The sequence below is a fragment of the Oryx dammah genome, unplaced genomic scaffold, assembly GCF_014754425.2.
Source record: "Oryx dammah isolate SB20612 unplaced genomic scaffold, SCBI_Odam_1.1 HiC_scaffold_10, whole genome shotgun sequence".
NCBI lineage: Eukaryota > Metazoa > Chordata > Mammalia > Artiodactyla > Bovidae > Oryx > Oryx dammah.
The window spans coordinates 46,226,230-46,253,543 of record NW_024070194.1 but is presented as its reverse complement, the minus strand read 5'-3'; the positions used below and the strand labels follow the sequence as shown (position 1 = coordinate 46,253,543).

Genomic DNA, 27,314 nt, shown 5'->3' with positions numbered 1-27,314 from the left:
TTTTCTTGGGGATGGTCTTGATCACTGCCTCCTGTACAATGTCATGAATATCCGTCCATAGTTCATCAGGCACTCTGTTAATCAGATCTAATCCCTTAAATCTATTTTTCACCTTCATTGTTTAATCATAAGAGTAAATACTATATGAAACTAAATTCAGAACAGGAAAACTAATTTCACAATGGAACACTTTACCTTGGTTTTAAAATCTAAGATTTCATCGTCTGATGTAGGCCCTAAGTCAACGCCAGGTTTATTGGGAAATCTTTAAAGCAAAAACATACAATAAAAATGAGTGAGTTCATTTCTTTGAATAACAACAGCAACAAAACAAGTGAAAGTTTTTTATATATTAAATGAACTTTCTTGACATGAATAAAATTTGGCCTGTTTTAAAACAGCTTTTTTTTTTTTTTAAAGATTTTTTGATGTGGACCAGTTTTAAAGTCTTTATTGAATTTGTTCCAATGGTGCTTCTATGTTATGTTTTGACTGTCTGACCCCGAAACATGTGAGATATTAGCTTCCCTGACTGAATATCAAACCCACACTGCCTACACTGGAAGAAGTCTTATTAACCATCTTAACCACTGCAACCCCAGGCAAGTCTCCAAAAAAGTTTTTAGTTACCTATTTCTGCTTCCATCTCTCCCAACCTATGAAATATCCAGTTAACACTCATTCTTAGTTTCCATAACAGAGAGTGACAGCCAATATATTGGCAGAGCCTAAAAATAATCTGTTTTCACCAAACGTTCTAATAGCTGAACAGAAAATCCAATTGATGGATTGAAATAATTTTTGTTTGCCCAAACTGGAATAAACCTGATGACTTAAAACAAAGTGGAAGAATAGGCTTTTCCTTCTCCATTGTCTGTTCCCGGTTCAGAGACTAATCTGAGTCCTCCAAAAGGGGAGTCTAGGTACGTCAGCAGGGAAACCACTTATTGAGAAGGCCCCAGTTCTCTCCTTTACTCCAAAAGGGAGTACAGGGAGTTTCCCCACAATGTCAAAACTTAAAATGTAGACATGTCAAAGAACTAATTTATATCTATCTTTAACTTATATGCTACATGGGTACTTCTCAGTCTCTGCTGAGGGACATGGGAGTGGATGTGGGAGCCGGGAAGGCCAACTGTCAAATCACAGGTCAACTCATTTTAACCACGGAATCACGGGTCAATTCATTAACCTCCTGAAACCAGAGTTGCCTAATTAAGTAAAAGTAGGACACATCTACTTTACAAAGCTGCTGTGATGACTCTATGAGGTCACAAATGTTAAGCACGTAATGCAGTGTCTAACCCAGAGTAGAACGCTCAACAAACATTAGTTTCTCTTCTCCATGTTCCCTTAGTTAAACATATAATTTAAAACATCCTGAAAATCCTACCTGCTTAAACAGTCTTCTTCAGAACTCTCATCCAATATTAAAGAAAAAAACAAGACGCATTTTAAATCAACAAGAGAAAAATACAGAATATTAAAACCTCAAGACTGATGCTTTGTTTAACAGTATTCCTTTCAAACCACATCTGGGGACCACACTAGAGGGAACAGTGATTGTACTATACTCGTAGGCCACTAATGCCTAAGAACCACCCCTCCCCTTTATAGTTATCAAATGCAAAACAAAAAAACAAAGAACTTCTGTTTACAATGACCATAATTCTAACTCCAGGAGACTGACAGAAAATGATATTATACCATTAATAGAATCAGTACCATAAACTGACAACAGCACACTTAAAGAGCTCAGTGTTTCTGGACTTCCATTGCCTGGAGCAGCGAACAGAGACTATAGGTGTCTTGCAGGGACATAACTTCTCTGACTCTTCAGTTCACAATGAAAATGCCCTATCACAGGGAAGCTAGGTCTACAGGCAGTGAACTTCACAGTGTGCTAAAAAATAGGAAGCAAAGTCTTCTCTTCCTGGCCCTCTTTCCAAAGGCAGGAGAAGTATGAAAGATGTAGTGATTCCAGATTTAGAAAGGATAATCTCTTGAAAGGGAGGTAGGGGAGGGCAAACGGGTAAAGAGGGTCAACTCGGTTGTGAGAATGGGGACTGGAACTGTAGTGGTGAGCATGCAGTAGGGTACACAGAAGCTGAACTTTTAAAAAATGTCTAAATACTTACATATATATATACACACACCCTAATATGTTTAAAAAGAATCTCTTGATATTCTCTCCTTCTATTGCTCAAGAGTATCTGGACCACACAGAGTAGGATGGTCCAAAGAGTGCTGTGTACTAATGAGGGATATCATTATATCAATCCTCCCCATTATATGGCAAATGTTTATAGAAATCATGCTTTTTCAGCTTGGAAGTCATACATCATCACATCCTAATCTGATGAACAAGGGGAGGGAGGGAAGGATGGAGGGAGCCACGGACTCTGGTGCCTTTGGACAACATTTCCCAGGGGTCGTCATGATCTGATGCTAGAGGGATGACTCACATGCAGTGACTCCATGGGGAGAGGAGCCTGCAAGCTCGAGCCTGAAGAGCAGGGGCAGTGATTTGTAAATGTTTGCACCCTGAGACATCAGAACAGTCTACATAAAAGACTCTTGAATGTTATCTGTTTAGTGACCAAATGAATAACTAAATAAGCATGTTTTCTTTGAAAATTTTGTTTAGAAAAATACAGAAATTAACCAGAGACAACTCTTTTGTATTATGAATATATTGAAGACTAAAACTCTGTCATCTCTGTATCTCCTCTGACTAATGTATTAAACCAACCTACAGTTCTTTGATAGATGTTTTTGTTGTTAAGTTACCAAGTCGTGTCTGACTCTTGCAACCCCATGGACTGAAGCTCACCAGGCTCTTTTGCCTGGATTTCCCAGGCAAAAGTAGTGGAGTGGATTGCCATTTCTTTCTCCAGGGGATCTTACCGACACAGGGATCAAACCGTATCTCCTGCATTGGCAGGTGGATTCTTTACTAGTGAGCCATCTGGGAAGCCCCCTTTGATTAGATAGAGGTCTACTCAGTTAAAGGTATCCTCAGACGCCCTGTGCAATGTGCCACATTGAGCAGGCCTAATGCTGTTTTTGTTAATCCGAAGTATTTTTTGTGCTTTTAGTAGAACCTGCAGAGTCCCAAGTTGATCTATTTGAATATCGATTATGATAATCTTTTAACTGATGGCAAGAGAACATCTTGTTCTTAAAAAAACTATACTGTCATGACAATTATCTAACACACAGAAGAAAACATCTGGTCCTAATGAAGTCAACCTACCTCACTCTCTTTGGATCTGTAAGGAATGAAGTTGGTAATAGAGACCTACTTGGTACAACAGTAGGCAAAAGAACTGGATCTCAACCAGGCATGGTACAACAGTAGGCAAAAGAACTGGATCTCAACCAGGCATTGCTTTTCCGCCTTCTGTACTGTTAGTAGGTATCTTTCAGAAATAACCTCTCACTATTATGCTGCACACTGGCTCTGCTTTGCAGTTCTTATTGTTTATCATTTCTTATCCTACCAGGAAGGGATTATTCAGGTTCTCAGGTAACTATTAAGTGAAAAAGTTGGCTTAAAGCTCAACATTCAGAAAACAAAGATCATGGCATCCGGTCCCATCACTTCATGGGAAATAGATGGGGAAACAGTGGAAACAGTGTCAGACTTTATTTTGGGGGGCTCAAAAATCACTGCAGATGGTGACTGCAGCCATGAAATTAAAAGACGCTTACTCCTTGGAAGAAAAGTGATGACCAACCTAGACAGCATATTCAAAAGCAGAGACATTACTTTGCCGATAAGGTCCATCTAGTCAAGGCTATGGTTTCTTCCAGTGGTCATGTATGGATGTGAGAGTTGGACTGTGAAGAAGGCTGAGCGCCGAAGAATTGATGCTTTTGAACTGTGGTGTTGGAGAAGACTCTTGAGAGTCCCTTGGACTGCAGGGAGATCCAACCAGTCCATTCTGAAGGAGATCAGCCCTGGGATTTCTTTGGAAGGAATGATGCTAAAGCTGAAGCTCCAGTACTTTGGCCACCTCATGTGAAGAGTTGACTCCTTGGAAAAGACTTTGATGCTGGGAGGGATTGGGGGCAGGAGGAGAAGGGGATGACAGAGGATGAGATGGCTGGATGGCATCACGGACTCGATGGACGTGAGTCTGAGTGAACTCCGGGAGATGGTGATGGACAGGGAGGCCTGGCGTGCTGCGATTCATGGGGTCGCAAAGAGTCGGACACGACTGAGAGACTGAACTGAACAGGTAACTATTTTAGTGAGACTAATCACTACACAGTAACTACTAACTATTCATCCACTAAATGCAAACTATTTCCAGAAATAAATGTTCAGTTTCATAAGAAGTCCAATTTGATATAATATGACTATAGAAATATACATCATACTAAGTTAAATTTTTTTTTTCTTATTTACACAAAGATCTAATATAGGACTTTAAGTGAAAGTGAAGTCGCTCAGTCATGTCTGACTCTTTGCGACCCCATGGACTGTAGCCTACCAGGCTCCTCTCCCCATGGGATTCTCCAGGCAAGAGTACTGGAGTAGGTTGCCATTTCCTTCTCCAGGGGATCTTCCCGACCTAGGGATCAAACCCAGGTCTCCTGCATTCCAGGCAGACACTTTAACCTCTGAGCCACCAGGGAAGCCCAATATAGGACTTTAGGGGCCATATTAAATACATGGATTTCTTTTCAGACAATACTGTCTTTGATGTTAAATCACCTACAATTAACCTCTTAAAGAATTATGAATACTAGAGTATTAAAAAATTAATTTAGAAAATAAAACACACATGCAATTTACAGCAATTTTTTCATAGTTCTTTCATTACTGAAACTTCCTCATTCCTACTTTATCTATGGTAGAATCACCAAGAGTAATTCGGTATCAGATGATGTACCTGAGTTGCTATTTTCAGGAGAAGTTTCAGGTCTCTTTCCTTTATATTCAGAAATCAGTTGGTGAATGCTATGTATTAAAAATGTGATAAACAATATTTTAACACTAATATGAAAAACAATTACCAAATTCTTAGGTCATTTCAGATAAAGTTATCAGAAGATATTAATCCTCGAAAAAAATTCTAAAAAAAATTGAAAGTGACAAATTATTTTTATCTGTACTACTACTACATTCCTATTAGTGCCAAAAAGACCAACTCTGTGTGCTAATCTGACTTGCCTATAGACAGCTTGGTTGACACAGAGTTTTACATTCTTTTTGAGTTGTTAAAATGTTAATTCAACCTCCAGATTTCTTTTCCTTTTTTTGTGTGTGCCCAAATCCAGGAAACTCAAGAATTCTTGCTTTTGAAATAATTCTTAGTGAGGCCTTTGGGGTGGGAAGGAGGCTCATGAGGAAGCTGATATATGTATACTTAGAACTGATCTATGATGTTATACAGCAGAAAACAACACAACATTGTAAAGCAATTATTCTCCAATTTAAAAAATTAAGGTTAAGAAACAATAGAAATGGAAAAAAAAGAAGGTCACTGTCAGCAAGAAAAAAAGTGTATAAATAAGAATTTGAGTTTTCTTCTGGTACTTTTCTCTCTGTGCATATTTAAAATCTTTGATCCACACTCCATCTGAAACTTTTTGGTGAGATAAAAATATAGTTACTTTTCTCTTTTATCAGGTTATTTCTCCACCATCTACATACAATTTATCTTTCCTAACAGAAAATGCCATCAGTATCAAGTTCTAAAGTTTTACCTACATTTGGGTGTTTGGGCGTTTTCTATTCTGTTCCATTCATATATCTATCCCCCTTTACAGTTGTTAGTGAATGAATATTTTGTGGGCACTTATGGCACATTTTTATATCAAGAAGGGCAAGTCTTAGTCTACTATGTACAATTTTAATTTCATCACAATAATTAAAGACAGCATACATAACCCAAAATGTTTAAAATCATGATATATTGATTTGGTTTAAGTATAGAAAAATCATACATCCTAAGAAAATGTCTTCCTATTCAGGACACAGCAAGCTGTCTTCTAAGGTCCTTCAGCAAAGAACATATACACCTAAGTATACACTGATATAAAATGGATATTGAATTGTATCTGAGGAATTTTTAATCCAGAATTTGACCTCTCATGGGAATTATTTTGCTCACTATGCAGTTTTCTGTAATATATACCTTATGGTATAAAAATATGTAAATTAAAAATAAGATGCTGACACAACACCATCAGAAATCTGTCCACTGCCATGATCCATGGATTGGCAATCCATGAAGAAGTGTTTTCATAAATCACATGAGAAAAAATGTGAGAGCCAGGAGGTTCCAGAAGATTTCTTGAAGGCTATAGAACTTGAGAGCTCTTACTCATGAGTACATCATGCTAACCCATGCAAATAAAAAGCAGGAGGAAGACAGAAAAAACAGATGCTATTCATGTTTCATTTCGTTTCTGTGATTACTGACATTCAGTTAAATGACTTCAAAACCATCAGCAAAGTGCCCTATAAGGGGAATTACAAGTGGGTCTGAAACCAGCTAAGGCTTTCTGCTGACTATAAAGTCTGTGGGGTGCTGGATCTCAGGAAGGTGTCCAAGAGCCTTGGAGGGGAAACTCACAGGAGGGACCCCTGCCAGGCCCTTCCACCCCGCTTACCTGTTCATCTTCTCCCTGTCATTCAGGCCATTCCTCCTGGGCAACAGAAACTGCTGCACTTTGGCTACGTTGCTGACACTGGCAGCTTTGTGGATCTTCCCGAGGTCCTTGTCTTGGATGCAAGGACCTCGGAAGTTGATTCTATGACCGCTGTCTCTCACTGGGTTGATGGAAGAGCCAGAGGGGAAGATGCCCTTCTTCCTCCTGAAGCCAAAACTCTTCTTCATCGTAGAGCCTACAAGCTCCAACACACCTCACCTCCCCCTCAGCTCTTCAGAGTCCCCTAAACCCAACACAAACACTACAGGTAAGCCAGAGCAGCCCTGCCACAATGTCCCAACTGGGAAGCTCAACAGTTTAGAATCTTTCATCCCAGAATGATCATTGCTAAGCAACACCGCAAAACACATTGCCCATGTGCACAGAGGCTTGGCGTGCCAGACTGACAAGTGTGCATGTGCAAGAACTATAAGTTCATTTTCTGAAAGAAACAATATCAATAACCCCTTACCTAAACTAAGAGGGAAAGACAGGAAACTGACATAAACAGAAATCAAAGTGACATTAAAACTATATAACTGCCAAAATAACTATACTACCCCAAACAATCTACAGATTCAGTGCAATGTCTATCAAATTACCAATGGAATTTTCCACAGAGCTAGAACAAAAAAATTTTACAGTGTGCATGGAAACAGAAGGCCCCAAATATTCAAAGCAATCTTGAGAAAGAAAAGCAAGAGCTGACAGAATCAGGTACCCTGACTTCAGCCTACCCTGCAAGCTTCAGTAATCAAAACACTGGTCCTAGCACAAAAACAGAAATATACTGAATGATCAATGAAACAAGACAGAAACTCCTGGGAGAAACCTATGCCCAATGGTCAATTAATCTATGATAAAGGAGGCAAGACTATACAAAGGCAGAAAGACAGCCTCTTCAACAAGTGGTGATAAGAAAACAGCTACAGGTATAAGAAGGAAATTAGAACACTCCCTAACATCATACACAGAAACAAACTCAAAATGGACTAAAGACTTAAATATAAGGACAGGCCCTATAAAACTCTTAGAGGAAAATATAGGCACAACACTCTCTGACCTAAATTAAAGCAGTATCTTTTTTCATCCACCTCTTAGAATAATGAAAATAAAAACAGAAATAAGCAAATGGGATTTAATCAAACTTAAAAGCTTTGGCACAGTGGAGGAAATCATAAACAGGACAGACCACAACCCACATGATGGGCAACAATATTTGTAAATGATGCAACTAACAAAAGATTTATCTCCAACATTTTCAAACAGCTCAAAGAGCTCAATATCAAAAAACAAACAACCCGATCACAAAATGAGCGTAGGATCTAAACATACATTTCTGTAAGGAACGTCTACAGATGACCAAAAAGCACATGAAAGGATGTTCAGAAAGGATGCTCCATATCACTAATTATTAGAGAAATGCAGAAATACTACAACGAGGTATCATTTCACACCAATCAGAATAGCCACCATCAAAAAATCTACGAACAATAAATGCTTGAGAGAGTGTGGAGAAAGGGAACCCTCCTACAGTGTTTATGGAGTGTAAGTAGGTACACCCACTATGGAGAACTCTATGAGGTTTCTTTAAAAACTGACTATAAACTTGCCATATGATTCAGCAATCCCAGTCCTTGGCATATATCTGGAGAAAAGTGGAAAAAGTGAAAGTGAAGTCCTCAGTCTTGTCTGACTCTTTGCGACCCAGTGGACTGTAGCCCACCATGCTCCTCTGTCCATGGGATTTTCCCGGCAAGAATACTGGAGTGGGTTGCCATTTCCTTCTCCAGAGGATCTTCCCAACCCAGGGATCGAACCCAGGTCTCCCGCATTGTAAGCAAGATGCTTTACCATCTGAGCCACCAGGGAAGTCCTGGAGGAAACCATAATTCAAATAGGTACATGCACCCCAATGTTCACTGCAGAACTATTGACAATAGCCAAGACACGGAAGCAACCTAAGTGTTCACCAACAGAAGAATGGGTAAAGAAGATGCAGTGTACACAGAGACAGACACAAAAAATGGAATATAACTCGGCTATAAAAATAATGAAATAATGTCATTTGCAGCAACACAGAAGGGTCTCAAAATTGCAATACTAAGTGAAGTAACTCAGAGAAAAACAAATATCACATCACTTACATATGGAATCTAATCAAAATAAGCTTATTTACAAAACAGAAACCAACTCACAGATCTCAAAATCAAATTATGTTTATGAAAGGGGAAACATGAGGGGAGGGATAAATTAGGAGATTGGGGTTAAAACATAGATAATATTTTTCCAGTAGTGATGTATGGATATATGAGAGTTGGATCATAAAGAAGGCTGAGTGCTGAAGGATTGGTGCTTTTAAACTGTGGTGTTGGAGTAGACTCGTGAGAGTCCTTGGACTGCAAAGAGATTAAACCAGTCAATCCTAAAGGAAATCAATTCTGAATATTCATCAGAAGGCCTGATGCTGAGGCTGAAGCTCCAATACTTCAGCCACCTGATGTGAAGAGCTCACTCATCAGAGAAGACTCTGATGCTGGGAAAGATTGAAGGCAGGAGGAAAAAGGGGACAACAGAGGATGAGAAGGTTGGAGAGCATCACTGACTCAATAGACATGAATTTGAGCTAACTCCACAAGATAGTGGAGGACAGAGGAGTCTGGCAGGCTGCAGTCCATGGGTCACAGAGACATGACTGAGTGACTAATACTTTGAATTTTAAATCGGAAAACTTAACAGTGTTGGGTTTTATATAGGCCTAAAAGTAAGGTTCGTGACACTGTACAGGAGACAGGGATCAAGACCATCCCCTTGGAAAAGAAATGCAAAAAAGCAAAACGGCTGTCTGAGGAGGCCTTACCAATAGCTGTGAAAAGAAGAGAGGTGAAAAGCAAAGGAGAAAAGGAAAGAAATAAGCATCTGAATGCAGAGTTCCAAAGAATAGCAAGGAGAGATAAGAAAGCCTTTCTCAGCAATCAGTGCAAAGAAATAGAGGAAAACAACAGAATGGGAAAGACTAGAGATCTCGTCAAGAAAATCAGAGATGCCAAGGAAACATTTCATGTAAAGATGGGCTCGATAAAGGACAGAAATGGTATGGACCTAAGAGAAGCAGAAGATATTAAGAAGAGGTGGCAAGAATACACAGAAGAACTGTACAAAAAAGATATTCACAACCAAGATAGTCACGATGGTGTGATCACTCACCTAGAGCCAGACATTCTGGAATGTGAAGTCAAGTGGGCCTTAGAAAGCATCACTACAAACAAAACTAGTGGAGGTGATGGAATTCCAGTTGAGCTATTTCAAATCCTGAAAAGTGATGCTGTGAAAGTGCTGCACTCAATATGCCAGCAAACTTGGAAAACTCAGCAGGGGCCACAAGACTGGAAAAGGTGTTTTCATTCCAATCCCAAAGAAAGGCAATATCAAAGAATGCTCAAACTACCACACAATTGCACTCGTCTCACATGATAGTAATGCTCAGGCTTCAGCAATATGTGAACCGTGAACTTCCAGATGTTCAAGCTGGCCTTAGGAAAGGCAGAGGAACCAGAGATCAAATTGCCAACATCTGCTGGATCACTGAAAAAGGAACAGAGTTCCAGAAAAACATCTATTTCTGCTTTATTGACTATGCCAAAGCCTTTGACTGTGTGGATATCAATAAACTAGAAAATTCTGAAAGAGATGGGAATACCAGACCACCTGACATGCCTCTTGAGAAACCTATATGCAGGTCAGGAAGCAACAGTTAGAACTGGACATGGAACAACAGACTGGTTCCAAATAGGAAAAGTAGTACGTCAAGGCTGTATATTGTCACCCTGCTTATTTAACTTATATGTAGAGTACATCATGAGAAACGCTGGGCTGGAAGAAGCACACCCTGGAATCAAGATTGCTGGGTGAAATATCAATAATCTCAGATATGCAGATGACACCACCCTTATGGCAGAAAGTGAAGAGGAACTAAAAAGCCTCTTGATGAAAGTGAAAGAGGAGAGTGAAAAAGTTGGCTTAGAGGTCAACATTCAGAAAACGAAGATCATGGCATCTGGTCCCATCACTCCATGGGAAATAGATGGAGAAACAGTGGAAACAGTGTCAGACTTTATTTTGGGGGGCTCCAAAATCACTGCAGATGGTGACTGCAGCCATGAAATTAAAAGACGCTTACTCTTTGGAAGAAAAATGATGACCAACCTAGACAGCATATTAAAAAGCAAAGATTACTTTGCCAACAAAGGTCCATCTAGTCAAGGCTATGGTTTTTCCAGTGGTCATGTATGGATGTGAGAGTTGGACTGTGAAGAAGGCTGAGCACCGAAGAATTGATGCTTTTGAACTGTGGTGTTGAAGAAGACTTGTGAGTCCCTTGGACTGCAAGGAGATCCAACCAGTCCATCCTAAAGGAGATGAGTCCTGGGTGTTCATTGGAAGGACTGATGCTAAAGCTGAAACTCCAAAACTTTGGCCACCTCATGCGAAGAGTTGACTCATTGGAAAAGACTCTGATGCTGGGAGGGATTGGGGGCAGGAGGAGAAGGGGATGACAGAGGATGAGATGGCTGGATGGCATCACTGACTTGATGGACATGAGTTTGAGTAAACTCTGGGAGATGGTGATGGACAGGGAGGCCTGGTGTGCTGCGATTCATGGGGTCTCAAAGAGTTGGACACGACTGAGTGACTGTACTGAAAAGTAAGTTAGGTGCAGAGAAAATATTTAGTATCAAAAGTACTTAGATACTATTGCTTAAAAGTAGTATAAATACTACTTAAAATTAGTATTTTTAAAATACCATATAATTTCATCATACAACAAAAATATCTCCCTTTAATAAAGACTTTCTCATCATGTTTAATGGGAAACAACTAAAATGTCATGAAAATAGCCCAGAAGGGAAATTTTTACTATTTATCTTTCAGATCATATATTTTTTCTTCAAAACCTGTACATATTCTTGTGATGTTTTCAAAAGTAGATCCTGATACAGATTTGACCCATCTGTAGATCCTAGAGGAGACACTCCATAGGACTCTGATTCAAATTCAGCAGCAGCTGGAAAGAAAAAGGATTACATTCTTTATTTAAAATACTTGAATTACCTAAGTATTAGTTTTAAAAAAAAAACAGTTTAGTTAAAAAAAAACAACCAGATATTTCTAAGTGTTCCAAAAAATGAAACATATCTATAGATGATGGGAAACAAAATATGAGATTACAGTTACATAATCTGCCCTTGACCCCACATGTGGCTGAGTATCAGAGCTTCTGGTTTTCTCACTCTTCATTCATTTACTCAATAACTATGTGCAAAGGTGCTGTGACAAACACTGGAATTACAAGATGAAGGTGACTCAGTCCACCCTGAAAAGTGATATCCCATAAACTGGAAAAATAGGCAAACAGGCAATTTCCATACAGAGTCATAAGTACTAAGATATAAAAGACGGCACAAGGAACACTCACAAGGGACAGACAGCTTTGTGTCAATACTGTCAGCTTTTCGGTGGAGGTGCTGTGGAAGTAGATACATGAAGGACAGGAAAAAAGTACAGGAGATAGAGAGGAGAAGCACGTACAAAGACCGGAGGTGAGGAAGCACACCTGTGGGATCCTACAGTCTGTCTGGTTAGATTAGATGCAGAGATAAACAGCAGAGGAGGGTGGTAAAGAGATAAGGCCAAATACTTTGGCAGGATCCATATTGATGTGGGTGGCTGGAATTCTTCTTGAGGGCAAAATGTAAACTAGTGACAAAATCAATGACTGGGAAATTTTAAGGTCACCCACCAAGTGACAGCAATACAGACATGATTGCTCGAGTCTGGGTTTCCTAGCCTTAAGGTCTACCAGAAACTTGACAAGTTGATGAACTCCATGTTTTCTGAGAATAGTGTCAGGGTGCAGGTGGATAGTTCTACAGAGATGGCAGAAGTAGAGGCAAGATATAGCCAGGAACAAAAAGAAATACATACTGTCGTGATGACTGTAGCTCTGTAGTATAGTCTGAAGTCAAGCAGGTTGATTCCTCCAGTTCCATTCTTTTTTCTCAAGATTGCTTGGCTATTCAAGGTTTTTTGGGTTTCCATACAAATTGTGAAATTATTTGTTCTAGGTCTGTGACAAATACCATTGACAGCTTGATAGGGATTGCATTGAATCTATGGATTGCTTTGGGTAGTATATTCATTTTCACTATATTGATTCTTCCAATCCATGAACATCATATATTTCTCCATCTATTTGTGTCATCTTTGATTTCTTGCATCAGTGTTTTATAGTTTTATATAAGTCTTTTGTTTCTTTAGTTAAATTTATTTCTAAGTATTTCATTTTTGCTGCAGTGGTGAATGGGATAGTTTCCTTCATTTCTCTGTTTTCTCATTGTTAGTGTATAGGAATGCAAGGGATTTCTGTGTTAATTTTACATCTTGCAACTTTATTATATTCATTGATTCGCTCTAGTAATTTTCTGGTGGTGTCTTTAGGGTTTTCTATGTAGAGAACCATGTCATCTGCAAACAGCGAGAATTTTACTTTTTCTTTTCCAATATGGATTCTTTTTATCTCTCTTTCTTCTCTGAATGCTGTGGCTAGAACTGTCAAAACTATGTTGAATAGTAGTGGTGAGAATGGGCACCCTTATCTTGTTCCTGATTTTAGAGGGAATGCTTTCAACTTTTCACCACTGAGAATAATGTTTGCTGTGGGATGAGAAGCGAGGAGATTTACTTAACGCTTAAGTTTGGGACAAGGAACTTCTCCCAAAGTGCTTGCTTGGTTCCGAATCTCTTATATGTGCCCACAGCACCATGAACTTGGGTCTGCAGTAGGCAGCCCACCTCTGGGACGAGGGTTAAGCATTCGCTTCCTCCTCTTAGACCTGTGTGGGCAAGTCTCTGACTTGGGATTAAGAGTTCAGAGAGGCCTGCTGTGACTGCACAGCTAAAGTACATCCTCCACGTTCATGGCTCTCAAGTACTAAGACCCAACATAGCCACAGTGCTGTTGAAGGAACCTTAGATTGCTCTTCTGTGATGGCAAGAAGCCAAATGAGAAAACAGGTTGAGACTGTATTTAACAAGGGCTATTTTTATCTGTACCACAAACATCATGAAAATACCATCAAAACCATAAACCCGAGTGCACTGAGTGAAATGGATATTTTAATCACAATGACTACACAATGATAACTAGTTGCAATTTAAAGACTCCCCATAGTTGCTATCTAAGTCATCATTCATCCAGGTGATGTCAAGACAGAGATGAAAGTGAGCTTCAGTTACAAGTTTTAAATATTTGATTTAACTACAAATTTAGAAACTTTCTACAACTGCTCAGCAAGATATTTTTTAGAAATTTAATTAAAAGGCTATCAGTAAAATAGTAATTAAAGATGTACTCTTGTATAAGAAAATAAAAAAAATTGTAACCTAGAACCAGAAATTAATCTTCTGACTTAGTATCACAAGTTTGTTTAATTCATGAAAAGGATTTCTCTTATGATTCCTTCAAATGAAAAAATAAATCCATATGTGGTTAGTGTTTAGATGCCAGTCATTCACTTATGCTTAGGGGTAGAAAAACTGGGGTGGGTACAGTAGAGCTTAGAAATGATTAGGAAGCACAGCCAAAGTGAAATCAATTAGAGTAAGTCAAACATCTGAATGTATATTTTCAGTTACTAGGCAATAAGATTCCATTTCTAAATTAGAATTTAAATGCAGCTTTTCAAGAAATTTAAGAATTTAATAAGTATCTTTAAAAAAATGAGAAATCTAGGACCAAAAAATATCTCAAGATTTCTGTGTCCTTGATTACCACAGTTACTTATGGGTTTTACTTAGTGTGCATAAGTCAAATAAACAGCTTAGAAGTTCACCAAATTAAAAACTAGAATCACTTAACAGAAATCTAAAACTCAAGGCAAAAAGATAATAGAACTACCCTTAGTCAAGTAACTTTCAAAGCTGTTATGTAAAGGGCATGGAATTGAGGTAGAAACCACTACATTTGCTCTTGAAGTAAGATCTCAGTTGAGCCCTAACTGTTATAGAAATTTCTAACACAAGGGGGCTCCAGGACTGGCCTCATGGTGAGAGTGCTGAATAAAGATCTATTCTGCTGTTTCTCCACCTCAAGTTGGATGCTGATCTCTGCCAGCCTCTCATTAGTCCTTGGGAAGATGGAAAACACCAATTTCATTCATGTTTCCCTAAGTGATTTGCATTTTTAAAGTTGCCATATAGGAAATGGAATTCCCATTAAACTGTTAGAACACTGAAAACACAGTGCAGACTTACTATAATCAATGACAGCTGTAACCTTGTTCTAAAGAAATACACATGTGTCTGGGCGCCTCAAGTAACAAGCCACAGTTGGGAGAGGAGAGAAAGGGCATCAGAGAGAAAGGGAGGTGGCCTCACAGTGACACCTGCTGCCGCTGGGACACACCTTCCTCTAGGAAACAGTTCAGGGTTGAAGAAAGCCACCATCTCACAAAGCCACGTTCAAGTGTTTCCTTTCACCACCCTTGTATATACGTTTCACTCATGACCTCGGAGAAATTAAGCATTTGGCTCTGAGGAATCACCTAGAGCCACCATCTCGAGTACAAGAAAGTCAATGGGTTTGTCTGAAGAGAGCTAAAACAGCCCCAGGAACAATTACAAGTATTCCCTGCTTTTCCAAAGTTCACTTTATGTTACTTCACTTCCAGGAAGGGCCTATGTCAGCAACTGCTTTTGATTGAAAAAAAAAAAAAAAAAATCTGAAGAGAATTTTTGGTTTAATTTCAAAAGGCAAAAAGTCAAAACTTTTTGTAGTGAGAGGCATCGTGCTCCCCAAGTAGGGAAAGTGACCCCACTGTACTCCTTCCCTGGAAGCCACACCCCACATCTCAGCATCAAGTTGTCACAGCCCTGAATCCTCTCTGTGAACATCTGTGTTTCTTTTGTGTATACTTATTTTATGCACCAACTAGCAGAATGTGTCCTCTGTTAACTGCTTCTTTGCTTTATGCTGTTTTGACTTATGAAAAGCTTCCTAGGAACGTTCTGCTTTCAGACTGTGGGGAAACCTGACTAGGCACTGCAGGTGGCATCTGCCCTTTCCATTCTCCACACACCTGCTCAGTCAGGTCACCATGTTAGTTTCAGCCACTTTGTGAATTACCCTGCCTTTCAACCCTGTGTTAATTTCCCTCTATTTCACAAGCATGCTTTTAAGTAGTGTAGAAAAACTTGTGACAGTATTTACATAGATTGTCTTAGAGCGCCCTCTAGGAGGGACTATTTAGTTAGCTTTCACTTCCTACTAAGCTCATGCGCCTGGCTGTATAAAAATTGGCTTTCCAGACAAAGTAACGAACTAAATTTATTTTCTGTGATTCTGTGTCTTTGCTTACTTGTTTACTTTATTTTCCAATGACTTTCTGTCTCCTAGTTCTTCTAGGTAGAGTTGCTTATATTTTTCCCACTCTGCTTTATTATAATCTTCTGGCAAAATTTTCATCTTGAAGAGTTCAGATTCCAAATCTTCACTTCTGAGTTCCATTTGACTTCTTATGGAAACATTATTCTTCTCTCGTAACTACTCTAAGTTCTCTTGAGATGCTGCTTGTACCTAAGGCAAATGTAAAAAGATAACATTTAAAAAATAATTATAACTTGGATAATTATACTTGTTCCTTTAAATGTTGAGTCAGTGATTCAGAGAGTAATTTTAAATGTTAAAAATAAGAGTGGAAGTTTTGAAAAACTATTGTCAATGTGAAGTGGGAATCAATGTTATAGGGGTACTTAAATAATCTGATAATTCAAAGACTATGAAGATCAACTTAAAATTTTAAACACTGAACAAGACAAGAATAATTCAAGAGGATGGTACTGGTTCTAAACCACAATATTGTCTTTTCCTCCTAATAGTCTTGCTGTATGCCAACTGGTCTTAAAAGTAAAAGGATTCTCTAGTGAGAATCATTCTGAAAGGTCAGTTTACTGGTAACTGTGATGGAAGCAGAAATATTTCAAAGGAGAAACAAGTGCCCCCTTCCTTCCAGAAATCTACAAAACAAATTGCTCTAGGGGAAGTAAAGGGAACACATAAGCTGTATACCTCTGAAATGTAATGTACAGTGAGGTGAATTCAAGCACATGACAGATTAACAAATTAACGTGTAAAAATACGTTGACTTCTTTTAATTTCTCTACAAGATCCTGTCTCACTCTTTCTTCACTCTCCAGTATACACTGCTCTACTTGACTATGTACTATCATATTCACTTCTATGTGACTTTTGAGGTTCACTACTTCTTGCTCCAACTTCTTTTTCTTCTTCTTTAGTTTTTCACATTTCTTTCGCGTTCCTTTCATAGATAATAACTCCTCTCAAAGAACTTGATTTTTCTGCATCCAGGTGCAGACATTTTGAAGATGCAGTTCCCAGCTCTGCTGGAAGATCACCAGTCTTCAAGAAGAAAACATTACCATTTGCTAATGAGGCAAGTGGACTGAGCACAGCCTAACTCAAACCGAGGATCAAATAAGTATGATGGTGTCTGTATTGTAGAATGTAGGACCTGGTATTGCTCAGAGAATCAAGGAAGAAATTCAAACCACTGAGAATCAGAAAATATACTCTTCACTGCCATCATCTTTGTCACACAACATTGGCATTTGATTTTATACTATTTATTGCTCTACAATAAATATTTTTTACCTTTCCTCCATAAAATGACTGCGAGTTCCCTATTAGTAGAAGATCTCTTACTCCTCCTCACCGCCGCCCCCCCCCCCCCCCCCCCCCCCCGTCTTAATGCCACATGGTTTTCAAGGAAGTGCGAGGTATACTGTATTGGGTTATCTAGACTGAGTCAATAAATCCCTCCCAAAGGAAGACTGTGACAACAAAACTCTAATTACTAAATCTGTAAATATGGATGTTAACCCCATATGCCTTTTCCTGAACTACAAAGACATTTTGCTCATTTGAACTACATTCCAAAGCAGTTAAAGAAATTCCATTTCCCAATAGTTTACTGAGATGATCTATACATTTTTCTGGAAAGAAAAATGCCACATTCTTGTAATCCTTTTTTACTTTCCATTTATGCAAGACAAGTGCTGTGTGTATCAATGAATATTCTCTGTTAGACCAGTGTGTACTTAAACAAGATTCTCCCTCGTGGAAAAAATGATGACAGTGTAAAATTAAGGGCTAAACTGCTCTTCACAGACTAGATGACAAGGGCTGAAGAGAAAAGTTTCCATGAAAGCTGGACAGTCAGAAAAGATCCATGAAGGAGGAGAGACTGGGCACCAGGTCTGAATAAATGGAGGACTACCCAAGAGGAAAAGAAACTGTAAAGACAGGATAGTCTGAGCAAAGGCCAAGAACTCTGAGGATAAAATCCCACCACAGGGAAATAAAAACATGCCCACACAGAAACATATAAATCAATGTTCACAGCAACATTATTAATAGCCCCAACGTGGAACCAACCCAAAGCTCCATCAACTGATGATAAATACATGGCTTAGTCACATACTGTTTATTGTTTGACAATCAACAGAAACAGAAGAACTGATATGCACTATCACATGGATGAACCTCGAAAACGTGATATCAAATGGGAAAAGCTAATCCTAAAGGATCACATACTGTACGATGCTTTTGAACTGTGGTGTTGGAGAAGACTCTTGAGAGTCCCTTCGACTGCAAGGAGATCCAACCAGTCCATGCTAAAGGCAATCAGTCCTGAATATATATTGGAAGGACTGATGCTGAAGCTGAAACTCCAATACTTTGGCCACCTGTTGCAAAGAACTGATTGATTTGAAAAGACCTTGATGCTGGGAAAGATTGAAGGCAGGAGGAGGAGACGACAGGGGATGAGATGATTGGATGGCATCACCGACTCAATGAACATGAGTCTGAGTAAACTCCAAGAGTTGGTGATGGACAGGGACGCCTAGAGTGCTGCAGTCCGTGGGGTCACAAACAGTCAGACACAACTGAGTGACTGAACTGAACTGATCTGATTGAACTGAAAATGAGAATTATGAGCAAATTGTTTCCAAAAATGTTCTAAGTAAATCATAAAGAGCAGACAGAAGAGTAAATCAAGAAGAGTTTGGGTAAAGCTCACCACTTGAGTCCCAAATTATGATTTAATGACAGGTAGATGCCTTTAAATAGTTGAGAAGCCATAAGAATAAATGATTCAAGGCTGAAGTGTTTGAAAATTAATTTAAATTGGCATGAAGAAAAATAAAATTATCCCAACAAATATGACAAATACCTCCAATAAACACCACCCTTTGCTAGTTAAAAAAAAAAAAAAAAATCTGATACCTAAGCTATACAGCTACCCCAAAGTAAGAGCCTTAGCTCTGTACATATTTAAACAGATTAAAGTTTGTAAAAAAATTTTTTTCTGGAGAATATGCTACAGTTCTAACACTGTAATAGTCAATTATAAGAATTATACCTATTGATAACTGCACTAAGCACTTCTACAAATATCAACTAACTCATTAGCTATAATGATTCTAGAAAGGAAGAAGCTAGAAATATAAGTAAGTTTCAGGTTTTTCACCAGGTCTTCTGACTGTACTAGTCCTCTTATATCAAATCTCAGTTGCTTCTCTAGTACAAACATATAAATACAAAATAAACCTCTTATTTCACTCATGGTACGTATACTAATGGTAAATAAGGTAAAATTTAGAGAGTTCTTCTCAGACAGTCATGAGATTATTTGCTCCTTCCATAACTTTCAATACCTTTTGTAATGTTTAAAATAGTAATATAGGGCAAAAGACAATGAAAAACACTTCTTATCACTAAATATATATTATGGCATATATATAAAGCATGACTATGAGCAAAGTCAGTGGAGGTGATGAAATTCCAGTTGAGCTATTTCAAATTCTAAAAGATGATGCTGTGAAAGTGCTGCACTCAATATGCCAGCAAACTTGGAAAACTCAGCAGTGGCCACAGGACTGGAAAAGATGTTTTCATTCCAATCCCAAAGAAAGGCAATGCCAAAGAATGCTCAAACTACCGTGCAATTGCACTCATCTCAGACGCTAGTAAAGTAATGCTCAAAATTCTCCAAGCCAGGCTTCAGCAATATGTGAACTGTGAACTTCCAGATGTTCAAGCTGGCCTTAGGAAAGGCAGAGGAACCAGAGATCAAATTGCCAACATCTGCTGGATCATCAAAAAAGCAAGAGAGTTCCAGAAAAATATCTATTTCTGCTTTATTCACTATGCCAAAGCCTTTGTGTGGATCACAATAAACTGTGGAAAATTCTGAAAGAGATGAGAATACCAGCCCACCTGACCTGCCTCTTGAGGAACCTATATGCAAGTCAGGAAGCAACAGTTAGAACTGGACATGGAACAACAGACTGGTTCCAAATAGGAAAAGGAGTTCGTCAAGGCTGTATATTGTCACCCTGCTTATTTAACTTACATGCAGAGTACATCATGAGAAATGCTGGGCTGGAAGAAACACAAGCTGGAATCAAGATTGCCGGGAGAGATATCAATAATCTCAGATGTGACACATTGATGAAAGTAAAAGAGGAAAATGAAAAAGTTGGCTTAAAGCTCAACACTCAGAAAACTAAGATCATGGAGTCCAGTCCCATCACCTCGTGACAAATGATGGGGAAACAGTGGAAACAGTGGCTGACTTCATTTTTCTGGGATCCAAAAACACTGTGGACAGTGATTGCATCCATGAAATTAAAAGACGCTTACTCCTTGGAAGGAAAGTTATGACCAACCTAGACAGCATATTAAAAAGCAGAGACATTACTTTGTCAACAAAGGTCCATCTAGTCAAGGCTATGGTTTTTCCAGTGGTCACGTATGGATGTGAGAGTTGGACTATAAAGAAAGCTGAGTGCCAGAGAATTGATGCTTTTGAACTGTGGTGTTGGAGAAGACTCTTGAGAGTCCCTTGGACTGCAAGGAGATCCAACCCGTCCATCCTAGAGGAGATGAGTCCTGGGTGTTCATTGGAAGGACTGATGTTGAAGCTGAAACTCCAATACTTTGGCCACCTGATGGGAAGAGCTGACTCATTTGAAAAGATTCTGATGCTGGGAAAGATTGAAGGCAGGAGGAGAAGGGGACGACAGAGGATGAGATGGTTGGATGGCATCACTGACTCAATGGACATGGGTTTGGGTGGACTCCGGGAGTTGGTGATGGACAAGGAGGCCTGGCGTACTGCGGTACATGGGGTGGCAAAGAGTCAGACACGACGAAGCGACTGAACTGAACTGAACCCGAAATGTGAATAATTCATTTGTGGACTCATTTTAATAAGCCAGGTTTTATCTGGGGGAAGAAACATACTTTTAAGGATGAATCTCTTCAGTTTTGGCCTGCTTGATTCAGATAAGATTTTCTCCTTCAAGTTCCCTGTCTTGTGTTTAAAAAAAAGTTTGCTTTATAAATTGAATATATTGACTTCTCCAAATAGGAGTTTGATAATAATTTTTCCTTGTTCATGCCTTTAAAGCATATAATTTTGTTAGAATGCTACTATGTCATGTCATGCCACAGCATTATTAAACTATAAACAAGGTTTTACCTATTCATTTTTTCTATGTTATAGTTAAAAATCTATGTGTTTTTTCTTAATCTGAGGAAGTAGCTGGCATAGGGCTCTGGAGTCAGTAAGAAGGCCATTGGCTTTGTTACTTCTTTTGTAGAATTAGGAAATTTGAGTAAATCAATGACTCTCATACCTTAAGAAATTTTTGTGTTTCCCCCCGCCCCCCAAGGAAAACAACCAGAGGCAGTCCTAAGATGGTGGAGGAATAGGACGGGGAGACCACTTTCTCCCTCATAAATTCATCAAAAGAACATTTGAACGCTGAGTAAATTCCACAAAACAACTTCTGAATGCTGGCAGAGGACATCAGGCACCCAGAAAAGCAGCCCATTGTCTTCGAAAGGAGGTAGGAAAAAATATAAAACATAAAAAGAGAGAAAAAAGAGGTAGGGATGGAGATCCGTCCTGGGAAGGGAGTCTTAAAAAAGAGAGGTTTCCAAACACCAGGAAACACTCTCACTGGTGAGCCTGTGGTGAGCCTTGGAACCTCAGAGGGCAACATAACTGGGAGGAAAAATAAATAAATAATTAAAACCCACAGAATACGTGCCCAACAGTAACTCCCAGCAGAGAAGCAGCTCAGATGCCCGCATCAGCCACTAGCAAGCAGGGGCTAGGCAGGGAGGCACGGGCTGCATTGCTTAGAGTGAGGATCGGGCCTGAATGCCCCGAGGGCAATCTGAGGGAACTAACTTGAGATAGCAAACCAGACTGTGGGACAGCTACCCCCTGAAAAGCCCTAACCTAAGACACTGCATGGCAACTCACTCCAGTATTCTTGCCTGGAAACCCCCCTGGGTGGAGAAGCCTGCCAGGCTGCAGTCCACGGGGTCGCAAAGAGTCGGACATGACTGAACAACTTCACAAGACACTGCCAGGCCCGCTCACAGCACAAAGGCCCATCCCCCGCTGGAGACAGGCAGGCAAGGGCAGCCAGAGCCGGAAGGGGCCACTCACGGCCCCAGAGAGGCATCACCTACCAAACTGCAAGCAGGCTTTGTTGCTAACCAAGACTTATTGGGATTATGGACGGTCGACATCTGCCTGAGAAAGTGTGCCAGTTGTACACCCAGAAAACTTAGTGGCAGGGACGGGGGAGGTGATAAGTCGCAGAGACCATGCTCGCCAAACACCTGGTCACCTGAGCTGCTCGGACCTGGGAAGGGAACAAAACGCAGGCCCAACCAAGTCTGCGCCTTTGTGGAGTACCCAAGTACCTGAACCTGAGCGGCTTAGACCTGGGAAGTGCATACAACCCAGGGCCGTCTCAGACAGTTCCCGGCTGAGGAATCTAGAGCTTAGGCAGTGTAGACAGTTTGCACACTGTTAGTGGGGGCAAAACCAGTGTGGCTGAGACACTGTGAGCAAACACCAGTGTTATTTGTTTGCAGTGTTCCTCCCTCCCCACAGCACTACTGAACAAGAGAGCCTAAAAAAGTGTCCACCACCGCCCCCTTGTGTCAGGGTGGAAATTAGACACTAAAGAGACCAGCAAACAGAAGAAGCTAAAACAGAGGGAACTGCCTTGGAAGGGACAGATGGAGAAGTCTTGAGGCTACTGTAAGAATAAGACTGAAAACCAAAGGCAAGAGGCTTAAGTCCAAATCCTGAGAACACCACAGAACTCCTGACTCCAGGGAACATTAATTGATAAGAACTCATCAAATGCCTCCATACCTACACTGAAACCAAGCACCACCCAAGGGCCAACAAGTTCCAGAGCAAGACATACCACACAAATTCTCCAGAAACACAGGAACATAGCCTTGAGCTTCAATATACAGGCTGCCCAAAGTCACTCCAAACCCACTGACATCTCATAACTCATTACTGGACACTTCATTGCACTCCAGAGAGAAGAAATCCAGCTTCATTCACCAGAACACCGACACAAGATTCCCTAACCAGGAAACCTTGACAAGCCACCCATCCAACCCCACCCACAGTGAGGAAACTCCACAATAAAGAGAACACAAATGGCCAGAATACAGAAAGGCCACCCCAAACACAGTAATATAAACAAGATGAAGAGGCAGAGAAATACGCAGCAGGTAATACGTGAACCGTGAACTTCCTGATGTTCAAGCTGGTTTTAGAAAAGGCAGAGGAACCAGAGATCAAATTGCCAACATCCGCTGGATCATGGAAAAAGCAAGAGAGTTCCAGAAAAACATCTACTTCTGCTTTATTGACTATGCCAAAGCATTTGACTGAGGATCACAATAAACTGTGGAAAATTCTGAAAGAGATGGGAATACCAGACCACCTGACCTGCCTCTTGAGAAATCTGTATGCAGATCAGGAAGCAACAGTTAGAACTGGACATGGAACAACAGGCTGGTTCCAAATAGGAAAAGGAATATGTCAAGGCTGTATATTGTCACCCTGCTTATTTAACTTATATGCAGAGTACATCATGAGAAACACTGGACTGGAAGAAACAAGCTGGAATCAAGATTGCCGGGAGAAATATCAATAACCTCAGATATGCAGATGACACCACCCTGATGGCAGAAAGTGAAGAGGAACTAAAAAGCCTCTTGATGAAAGTAAAAGAGGAGAGTGAAATAGTTGGCTTAAAGCTCAACATTCAGAAAACGAAGATCATGGCATCCCGTCCCATCACTCCATGGGAAATAGATGGAGAAACAGTGGAAACAGTGTCAGACTTTATTTTGGGGGGCTCCAAAACCACTGCAGATGGTGACTGCAGCCATGAAATTAAAAGACGCTTACTCCTTGGAAGGAAAGTTATGACCAACCTAGACAGCATATTAAAAAGCAGAGACATTACTTTGCTGACTAAGGTCCATCTAGTCAAGGCTATGGTTTTTTCCAGTAGTCATGTATGGATGTGAGAGTTGGACTGTGAAGAAGGCTGAGCGCCTAAGAATTGATGCTTTTGAACTGTGGTGTTGGAGAAGACTCTTGAGAGTCCCTTGGACTGCAAGGAGATCCAACCAGTCCATTCTAAAGGAGATCAACCCTGGGATTTCTTTGGAAGGAATGATGCTAAAGCTGAAGCTCCAGTACTTTCGCCACCTCATGTGAGGAGCTGACTCATTGGAAAAGACTCTGATGCTGGGAGGGATTGGGGGCAGGAGAAGAAGGGGACGACCAAGGATGAGATGGCTGGATCGCATCACTGACTCGATGGACGTGAGTATGAGTGAACTCTGGGAGTTGGTGATGGACAGGGTGGCCTGGTGTGCTGCAATTCATGGGGTTGCAAAGAGTCAGACACGACTGAGCGACTGAACTTAACTGAAAGGAACAGGATAAATGCCCACCAAACCAAACAAAAGAGGAAGAGATAAGGACTCTACCTGATAAAGAATTCCAAATAATAATAGTGAAAATTATCCAAAATCTTGAAAACAAAATGGAGTTACAGATAAAAAGCATGGAGACAAGGATTGAGAAGATGCAAGAAAGGTTTAACAAGGACCTAGAAGAAATAAAAAAGAGTCAATATATAATGAATAATGCAATAAATGAGATCAAAAACACTCTGGAGGGAACCAACAGTAGAATAATGGAGGCAGAAGAAAGGATAAGTGAAGTAGAAAATAGAATGGTAGAAATAAATGCAACAGAGATGAAAAAAGAATAATGAATTAAAAGAATTGAGGACAATCTCAGAGGCCTCTGAGACAATGTTAAATGCTGCAATATTCGGATCATAGGAGTCCCAGAAGAAGAAGACAAAAAGAAAGACCACAAGAAAATACTTGAGGAGATAATAGTTGAAAACTTCCCTAAAGTGGGGAAGGAAATAATCACCCAAGTCCAAGAAACCCAGAGAGTCCCAAACAGGATAAACCCAAGATGAAACACCCCAAAACACATATTAATTGTCACACGAGTGTATGTTCCTTGGTTCTTTGTCTCATCACAACAAAGATTTGGAGCGATGGTCATTAAAGCCCTCGGCGCGTCACAGCTCTCGGGTTTGGACAAACCATGTTATAGCTCTTAGGCAAATCAGTGTTACAGCTCAATTTTATTTAGAAGATAGCAGGACAATCCATCCTCGAAGTGTGAGGGCATGCCAACCCAAAGACTTGAAGAGAAGAGAGTGGAGGAGTGTGTGGTGGTGGGAGGCGGGGGGTTGGGGGTGGTGGGGGAGGGAAAGAGAGAGAGAGGGAGAGAGGGAGGGAGAGAGAGAGCACACGCACGTGGGAGAGAAAGAGAGAGAGAGCACTTTGGCTCCTCCTTTTATATGTTTTTGCCTCCACCTGGGCCTGCCCTATGCAAATTGGGCTTAGCCAGGAGTGCTGTTTGTTCTACCTGAAGTCTTCACTCTGGTCCTCGGACCTTCCTTGTTTTTTTAGCCACCGCCATTTTGGACTCCTTTTCCCTGTTCTACCTACCTAACATTCCCCCCTCAAGAGATGGGAGGCCCAATTCTTTGGGAAAAGGGCCGTCGAGGTCTTTCTGGCTACTTCCTGCTGAACTGGGGCAGTGAGGGGTATTGGGCCTCCCCCTCTTGCTAGTCTCAAGCCTCAGAGTCCTTATAGCGGTGTCCATCTAAGGGTGTGATATTTTTCGTGGTCGGCTGTAGTTTTATATCTTTGTTGAACTGGCACTGCATGTTGTAGCTTGTTGACCTGGGCAGAGACAAAACGGGTTAGACAATTGACAGTTCATGGAATAATCATAAGCATCATCAATATAGCATAACAAGGACTAGTAGGGGCATTAATCAATTTTAAATTCACATCGCCAGGATGGCTCAAGTCCCTCCTTGTTCAGGGATCAGAAGATCTATCTCTTGTCTGTTTTGGAATACAATCTCTGTCAAGCTGGGTTGACTCTTTAGAGCTATCCTGAGAAATCTTATCCCCAGAAACCAGATTTTGGCGGTGTTCATTAGAATGGCACTCATTGATAGACCTGAATAGGTATCGGAGATCTCCCAGGGGCTCACAGGTGTATTGAGTGTCCTCTTCTGTCTTCTTCCATGGCTTGACTCATGAGTAGTGAATCCAGGAGTCATGTCCTGGTACCTTGACTGCTGTGGGGGTAGAAAGTATTACAGGGCAGGGGCCCTTCCATGTGGGCTGTAGTTGAGCTTTTGGGGACCCATCTTTCCAGACTTTAATTAGGACTTGAGTCCCTGGACCATATAGTTGTGACTCCTTAGAATCTTTTGGGTCCTGGTTTATACCCCACAAGAGTATATCCTGTTGGAATTGCCCAATGGCCATGGTATAAGACTGGAGGGTCTGAACCTCTGGATCTAGGAAGAGGTCATTGACATAAACAAAAGGTCTCCCATATAGCATCTCATAAGGACTAAGACCAAGCTGTTCCTTAGGGGCAATGCAGGTGTGGAGGAGAGCTATTGGTAAAGCCTCCTTCCATCCCAGGGAGGTCTCCTGGGTTATCTTTTTTATAGCTGATTTTAAGAATTGATTGGCTCTTTCTACTTTTCCAGAAGATTGAGGCCTCCAGGCACAATGGAGGTAATAAGTAATGCCCAATGCTTTTGAGACCCCTTGGGTGACCTTGGAAATAAATGATGTCCCATTGTCACTTTGTAATGACCTGGGCAGACCAAATCTTGGAATGATTTCATGAAGCAGTTTTTTTTACCACCTCCTCAGCCTTCTCAGTCCGGGTGGGAAAGCCTTCAATCCATCTTGTGAATGTATCTATCATAACTAATAGGTATTTATACCCTTGAGAAACTGGCATCTGGGTGAAGTCCATCTGCCAGTCCTCTCCTGGATAGGCTCCACGTCGTTGGATGGGCTGGGCCAGCTGGGGTCTTCGAGCTCCTTGGGGGTTGTTTAATTGGCAAGTGGGACAAGAGGAGACCACCTGTCTTATAGTTGTTTGGAAGCCTGTTCTTCTGAAGGACCTTTCTAGTAATCTTTGGAGGGCCTTTTCTCCTAAATGAGTAGTGGCATGTAAGGAGTTAGCCAACTTCCATTGGAGGTTGCCAGGCAGAAAAAGGAGTCTCTCCTTTTGGAGCCACCCCATATGATCTTCTTG

General features: G+C 40.5%; 2 protein-coding genes across 2 annotated transcripts in view; both read right to left on the bottom strand.

Moving 5' to 3' along the window:
* LOC120869412 (ankyrin repeat domain-containing protein 26-like) overlaps positions 1 to 6,854 on the bottom strand; it is a 49,822-nt gene extending 42,968 nt beyond the window's left edge. The window contains exons 1-2 of the mRNA XM_040248730.1: positions 6,628 to 6,854; positions 196 to 265 (exon numbers count right to left, since the gene is read on the bottom strand). Of these exons, the coding sequence (XP_040104664.1) occupies positions 196 to 265; positions 6,628 to 6,854 (297 nt within the window). The remainder of the gene's footprint in view (positions 1 to 195; positions 266 to 6,627) is intronic.
* Positions 1 to 27,314, bottom strand: part of PTCHD3 (patched domain containing 3) — a 138,227-nt gene that overhangs the window by 71,691 nt on the left and 39,222 nt on the right.